Here is an 8,078-nt window from a genome sequence, read left to right on the forward strand (position 1 = left end):
ACAGTTGAAATGATTAAATAATTAGACTTTTAGCCATAAACTAGAACTAATGCAAAAAATCCAAATGCAATTAATAAACCTATTATTACTTTTTTCTCTCTCTCTCTACTCATAATGATAATAGTATATCATTTTTTAATGACATTTTCGTTTTTTAATATTGACTTAAGGTTATTTTGCTTCCTTCCTTGAAAATGCAATACTAAAATAATTATTTCAGTAGAAAAATGTCTAGAAAAAACTGAGCAGTTTTTTACTAATTTTAAATTTACTGAAGTAACTGTCCAACGACTAAGTACAAAATTCTATTAAGATAAAATCCTATTTAAATGGCAAGCTACTAATCAGTACATAATTTAATTTTTTAATAGATGGTGTTGTTAAAAAAGCATTTTCTGGACAAAAAATAGCCAGAAACTAGTCAAGAACTAGCCAAAGGAATCGATAAATGATAACTAGTATCAGTAAATGATATTTATTGTTGGTAAAAAATCTGAATATTCTAGTAATATTATTTTCTGACCAATAACTAACGATAAAGAATTAGATAAACTGATGAATAAATGATGCATATGTTCTGCCAAAACTTACAATATTTTAGCTATTATTTCTTTATTAAAAATTAATCAAGAATTAATCAGAAGAAACTCACTAGTATGATAGCTAGTAATCGCGTTTTTCATTTTTAATTAATATTATACGTTTAGAGTTTAGATTATCGCTCTTTTAGAAATACTATCAAAATAATATTACAATGCTAATAAAAGATTATATAAGCAATATTAATAAAAAGAACTCTTTAAAATTAATTTAACAATTTTTTAATTTTCTTTTTTTTCATAAAATTACATTAAATTTTTTTTAAATGGCTTATCACGCGTATCTTGCTCACATATCTTTCTTACGAAATTAACACTTTAGACTAACAATCTCTCTTCAAATTATATACATTGCGATATCCTTAAAAAATATATGCTTTTATCAAAATTCCCCGAAAGAGGTAAAGGATGGTGTGCCACCATCTCGTGGAAAATCCGTCAAACGCAAATACGTGGGTGGTTCATGCGCGCGCACAACAATCTTATCGATGAGAGCGCGGCAAAGTAGCCGATCGAACGAGGGGAGTGAAGGGAAGAACGACACCCAACATGAAATGAAAAGAGAGAGAGAAGAGAATCAGAGCGGCTGGACTGTGGAGCAGGTCAGTCGACTGGTAGCTGGGTGAACAGTTTGTCTCGTGAATAGAACGGCACCGTATGCCGTCTCCCTGGAGGCTGCCGGGCTCTCAGCAGGTGCGAAGAAAGGACGACGACTCTCTAACGTCGTCGAGAGGGTGAGGTGGGGAGAATCCAAGGTGAATCCAAGTGAAAAAGAGAGGCAGCAGTTAGATTGTAGCAAAGAAATAGGAAAAAGAAGAGATGTCGAAAGGAAAGGAGACAGTGGTACAGGATAACTCGCCGGATGGGATAGATATCGAAAAACCGTATTGGGATCAGAGCACATATCAAGGAAGGGCATTACACTTTCTTACGGTGACAAATCCGCTCAATGTCTTCGCTTCAAAGCAACGGCTCGAACACGCGCGTAATGTCGTCACAAAATACAGGTAGTCGTTGTTATAATTAGTTTTTTCTCCTTTCTCTGTTGAAATATGCAATCAGCAGACTGACAGGTTACACGTGTGTAACGCGTGTAAAACGCGTGTGTGTGACATGCTATGTATTAATATTATAACGTCATTTTTTTTTATATCTTCAATCAGACTGTCGATTACCTTGCTGTAATGTTCAAGGAGGAATGACAGTAAATAGTTTTAAAACAAGTCATCTATTTCTATATTTCATGTTTTATTTAAATTTATTTTTTTTTTCATTTCCTTTTTTTCTATTTTTATATAACTTAATATCTCTTTTTCTCTTTTCTTCTTTTTCCTCATTCATTATTTATTAGATAAATATAAAATAATCGTAATAATCAATAACGCGTAACTTTATCGTCACAGACAGGGCGAGGGTTTAGAAAAACAAGGAATCATCGCGGATGAATTATGGAACTGCAAATATCTTTACGATAGCGCTTTCCATCCTGATACGGGTGAAAAAATGCTATTAATTGGGCGTATGAGCGCTCAAGTGCCTATGAACATGATGATAACTGGCTGTATGATGACATTTTACAAGTATGTATTCTTGTCAGAATTGTCGACACACATAAAATTATCATGATAAGAGCATCGAGAGCATCTTTTGACCTCTCTTGTACTTTTTAACAAAATGTGAAGACTAATCTTAAGTAATAGTACAGTAAATTTCTGATCATTATCCATCGAGTTTTACATTTCTTTGCAACAAAACGAGTGAATAAAGAACCTTTCAACAACTTTAAACACGATCACTTCGCGAGAGCAGTACAAAGTCCACAATCAAAACATTCAAGAGACTGGAAAATTAGAATTATTATTTAGCAATTAGAAGATCGTTGAATGATGAGAAGATTATTCGTTTCGATGTATTTACAGTATTTATTAGCGTCTATCTTGTTATTGAAAAATGTTTACAATTCTCGTAGGTCAACGCCAGCTGTAATTTTCTGGCAATGGATCAACCAGTCGTTCAACGCCATAGTAAATTACACGAACCGCAGTGGCTCGAGTCCGATTCCCACAGAAACGTTAGCACGGAGTTACATCGGCGCAACGGGAGGCGCCGTGATAACGGCGTTGACCTTGAACCGTCTTGCTCAACGTGGACCACCGTTGGCAGGCCGACTGGTACCATTAGCGGCGGTTGCGGCGGCTAATTGCGTGAACATCCCTCTGATGAGGGTTACTGAACTCCAAAATGGTATTGAATTACAAACCGAGGATGGAACGAAAGTCGGTAACAGCAAACGTGCGGCAAAACAGGCAATCGCGTCTGTAACGTTATCACGAATACTTATGGCCTCACCGAGCATGAGTAAGTTTTTGCTGCGTCTGCTTTAATCGGCCTACTTAGAGAGTATTTTTCAATCAATCGTATCTAGACTATATAATGTGTAAGCAATTCATAAACTTCCTCCTTTTTCGCTTATAAGCTAAATAAATTAGATTATCATTAATTACATTATCATTAATGAAATGAAATTAACTTGTTAACTATAAATATTTTTTCCCATTTTTATATTATTTTTATATTATGCAAGCAAAAATTATACGAGTAGCGATTAATTAGCATATAATTATTTACATAAATCTAAATTTTTATTAATAGATTATCTAATTTACAGATCACTTGATGCGAAACATACTATTTTATTGTTGCAGTATTGGCGCCGATAGTAATGAATTACTTAGATCGAAGGCAAATGTTACGTAAGGCGAAATGGGCTGCCGGACCAATTCAAGTTCTGATCTGTGGAGTGTGTCTCACTTTCGCGACGCCGCTTTGCTGCGCTCTTTTCGCACAACGCGTTCCTATCTCGGTAAATCGATTGGAATCGGACGTGCAAGAACAAATACGCTCGCGCGATTCCGGTTTAGAAACTGTTTATTACAATAAGGGCCTTTAAATAATATGGGGCAGGATCCCCATGTACAACATTCGTTTTTTTTTTTCGATTCAAGAACGCAAACCGATTCTTGAAACTCAGGTATAAACAAAACATTCCTACATAACATTCGAAAGCACGAAATATGCTATTATTATCAATGACTTTCAACAGTTATATAAACAGTTTATTGTTGTTGTACAACTGTATATTTCCGTAATCAATGTTCGATAGTAGGATACAAATTTACGGGAATACTATCGTACCAGAATGTCTATTTAAATCTTAAAAGAAATTCTCTGATCTTCCAAATTCTTTTTTTTTTAATTTTTATGTAACATTAAGAAATTTTTTTATATACAAATTTCACAAATTTATTTCAAACCTTTTAGCGTTTTTAACTTATACAATTATAAAGAAAGTTAAAAGTTGCTCGAAAAATTCTATGGATTTCCAAAATAAATTTTCTGAGATTTTTTAAAATTTTTTTAGACAAAACTTGTCCTGGGAATTCTTTTTAGATTTTTCCAGGCACTCTATTTACGATTCGTAAACGAATCTCTTAGCTGTAAGTCCAAACAAACATATACATATCTCACTTTCCACTTTGGCCTGCCTACATATGTATAATAAATCTATAAAATACATATATAAAAGAGATCCAGACTGTTAAGTGAGAAAGGATAACGAAGACAATAAAATAAACAATTTAGTGTTCTGAATAAATTTTAATTGTGTATCTTAATCTGCAACTGTGATTTGTCAATGTATAATAACTTAACTATTGTGTTGGCAATTTAAAACAAGGACTTCCGGAGATTTTGGTGGGCCATCAGAATCATTGAATCGTTTTGTTTTGGGAGGCGGCTTGATTTTACGACCAAACCTACCAGTTTTACGTTGCCACAATCCACTCCTCGGTCGATTTCCCAATTCCCGATTTTTCTGAGCGCTACCAATCGGTATAGAACTATGTTCAGTGTTCGATAATCGACCGACCGTAGCCATACACGTTTCGTGCAAGCTAAAAGTCTTTTTTTTTGGCATCTGAACTATCACACGATCCCCCTCTCGCTTTAATATCATTGCAACAGTACCAGCAGTGTGAATTAGAAACCCACCTAGTCCTGGATATTTCTCTATGCAATTAATCTGGATTCCTGCGGGTAAAGCACCGAGAGGATAGGCATCTCCCTCCGAGGGCCTTACAGGATTACGTGGTATTCCTCGATGAGTACGAATTATATCGCCCACTTTCATGTTCTCGGTAGCTAAAATATATTTAAGTTCACGTCCGGTACCGACCAACGCAACGAAACACGTTCTACAACCATCTTTCAAGATCTCTAGAACTTTTTCTTCCTTCGGTGGTTCATTAAGGTCTGTAGGTCCATCTCTGTACCATTTGATCCAGTGATACTTGTGTTTTATACCACCTCCGATTCCCTTGACCACTACTCTACCTGTTTCAATGATATAAAAACGATCCATTTTCTTTATTTTATAATGATATCTCCAATAAAAAAGATAAATACTTTAATACAAAAAATTACAATATTACTTTTGCAAAGCAGATATTAAGCGCAAACAAAATGTTTATTGCCTGACTGCTCGAATATTAAAGATTAATATTAATATAAATTTTTTTTTCATGACTGTGATTATCCGAAAAACTATAAAAAATTGTATAAATATACAATATTACTTTTGCAAAGCAGATATTGAGCGCAAACAAAATGTTTATTGCCTGACTGCTCGAATATTAAAGATTAATATTAATATAAATTTTTTTTTCATGACTGTGATTATCCGAAAAACTATAAAAAATTGTATAAATTATATAAAATATAAAGTAATAAAAAATATTTAATAATCTTGAAAAAGTTTGAAATAATATCTGTTCGTAAGTGTAGATATAATAAAATATAACATAATAAAAATACAAAACAATAAAAAATATTTAATAAGCTTAGAAAAGTTTGAAATAATATTTATTCCTAAGTATGATTCAATTATCTACAGATTATTTTAAATAAAACGAAATATGTGCAGTAATAATAACTATTCTCTGGATATGAAGTTTATATACTAATAGTACATTAATTTCCCTCTCTATCTCTGTATTATAATATATATATATATACTGCACATATTTCGTTTATTAAATATTTTTTATTGTTTTGTATTTTTATTATGTTATATTTTATTATATCTACACTTACGAACAGATATTATTTCAAACTTTTCCAAGACTATTAAATATTTTTTATTACTTTATATATATATAGCTTGGAAAAGTTTGAAATAATATCTGTTCGTAAGTGTAGATATAATAAAATATAATATAATAAAAATATAAAACAATAAAAAATATTTAATAAGCTTAGAAAAGTTTGAAATAATATTTATTCCTAAATATGATTCAATTATCTACAGATTATTTTAAATAAAACAAAATATGTGCAGTGTGTATATATATATATATATATTTATATTTATATTATAATAAAAATAATGTAATTAATTTTCCTCTCTATCTCTATTAAAATATGTATATATATATATATATATATATATATATATATTTATATTATAAAAGAGATAGAGAGGAAAATTAATATACGCGTCTATGTAATATACCAAATTTATTTTTATATTAGATGAAGTGCTACATTAACAGAAGCCGATATGTAAGTTATCTATATTATTTTCTAGCAATTTCCTACCTCGTCAACAGAGGTCAGGCTTACTTCTTCAAATAACACAACTTTGCAATGCATGCACTTGCATTTACACATTGATCGTGTCTTATCCCCCATAAATTTACAAATAATAAGAATATTACTGAAATATTACATCGATTTAAAATCTAAAGCAATGTGAGATGCTGCAACAATGATATTATCTCACGTACCTGTGGCAGGATCCCGGCCTCCTAAATTTGTAACCTTCAAAGGCTCAACCGTGTAATTATCCTTGAAATTAACTATTCTTCGAAAAGCTATGCCACGGCCAATTTCTGGTTTCTTGACGAGTTTCCATTTGTATCTTCTTGGTACTTGAGAGAACACCGAGATCGTCGAATTAACGAAATTAAATACTTGTTGGCCGAAAACGCGACATGCCAACATCGTGGTAGACATTTTGAGTCAAATGGCATTGTGTATCGACTTTAAGTGCTGCCATCTCTGAACAGAATCATGCTTAAATTTTAACCAAGTTCGCTTTATCGATAGAAAGTACGGGAAAAGTTACTCAATAGAATTTTGCTGCTCACTGTTTCATTTTAAAATTTATATGCATAAGCTTTTACTTTAAAGCCTACATGCATTTATATAACATATAAGAGAAAATATTTTTTATAGACTCTTAAGATATAATTTTAAAAAAATTAATATTTAATTTTCATACAGTCATGCTTAAATATATTCAATATTACAAAATATATATTTTTATCTGGATTTTTGCCGAGAGAAAAGATAAATGCTAATTTACAAATTAAACAATGTAAATCTATTTTTTTTAATTTATCTTGAATCGCAAAAAATTAATGCATCTTGAAGAAATATTCAAAATCCTTAATATATACAAAACAAATTAAAAGAGAAAACAAAACTGTCAAAGATGCATTTATATTTCTTACATAAACTTGCTATATATTATTTTTCAATTTAACACGTTTTATACATATAGTTAATATAGAAATACGCAATTTAATTTCATCAGAATTTGTCGCATCGTAGCGTCTTCAAAATTGGCGTCTAACGTGAAAGCACGCAAAGTCGCGTGATCAAGAACGTATCTTATTGCGGCACTCGTCATAATGAGGACAAAGTTTAGTCACGGTGCATAAACGCGACGCGCCAATTAGCCGATGTTCCTTAAGACCTCGACGTGTAAATCCCGCGAAGTGATAACGAATAAGCGCCCGAATAATGTGCCGCGTTAATATCCCGCCGAAGGCCGCTCGTGGAAAATGCGCGCAGCGTCCCGCATAGAGAGGAGCGAACGAACGAGCGGCATGGAGGGGACCGCTTAATTGGTCCAGGGTAATTATTTTATTAAGTGAGAAGATGGCGGATGGAATGCTAAGAGAGAGCACGCTGGTGCGGTCTGCCGACTAGGGGGCGCCGACGGAAACATCGCAACGGGGAGACGGGACCGGGATAGGCAGAAAGAGGGGTAGCAGCGAAGGGGGTAAGACGGGGGGGGGAGGAGAGAGAGACAGGGGTGACTCTCTGTGTGGAGAACGTTTAAATACCTACGTATCCACGGACGACTGTACTTCGGAGCGGCGTACAGCTTTCCGTATAGGTGAACCAGGCGGCCGCCGCAACCCTCGTGTATGTACGTGTCTCTCACGTGCACGCGCAATTCTCACCGTCACGCACGTTCATGAGCCTGTCTCTCCGATTTCCCTTCCGTCCCATCTCCCGCTGTCTTACCGCGAGAGAGAAAGGCGTCGGGAAAGGGAAGAACAGACCTCGAGATAAAGGAGGATGCTGTACGCTTTTGCGCGCGCGTTCTCAGCGTCTCCGAGTTGGTCGTGA

At 33.8% G+C, this 8,078-nt stretch overlaps 2 protein-coding genes across 2 annotated transcripts; one reads left to right on the forward strand and one right to left on the reverse strand.

The window, feature by feature from the left end:
• The first annotated feature begins 900 nt into the window (after positions 1 to 900).
• Positions 901 to 4,880, forward strand: Sfxn1-3 (Sideroflexin-1-3). Its single transcript, XM_072892396.1, has 4 exons — positions 901 to 1,606; positions 2,003 to 2,179; positions 2,569 to 2,957; positions 3,305 to 4,880. The coding sequence occupies exons 1-4, from the start codon at positions 1,419 to 1,421 to the stop codon at positions 3,547 to 3,549; spliced, it is 999 nt and encodes a 332-aa protein (XP_072748497.1). The 5' UTR covers positions 901 to 1,418; the 3' UTR covers positions 3,550 to 4,880.
• On the reverse strand, positions 4,237 to 6,703 carry Mrpl2 (mitochondrial ribosomal protein L2). The gene is made up of 2 exons (XM_072892408.1): positions 6,443 to 6,703; positions 4,237 to 4,991 (listed from the first exon to the last, which is right to left on the reverse strand). Exons 1-2 carry the CDS (start codon positions 6,669 to 6,671, stop codon positions 4,306 to 4,308), a joined length of 915 nt encoding a protein of 304 aa, XP_072748509.1. The 5' UTR covers positions 6,672 to 6,703; the 3' UTR covers positions 4,237 to 4,305.
• Positions 6,704 to 8,078: the final 1,375 nt, after the last annotated feature.

This window comes from Anoplolepis gracilipes, chromosome 1 (assembly GCF_047496725.1).
Source record: "Anoplolepis gracilipes chromosome 1, ASM4749672v1, whole genome shotgun sequence".
Taxonomy (NCBI): Eukaryota; Metazoa; Arthropoda; class Insecta; order Hymenoptera; family Formicidae; genus Anoplolepis; species Anoplolepis gracilipes.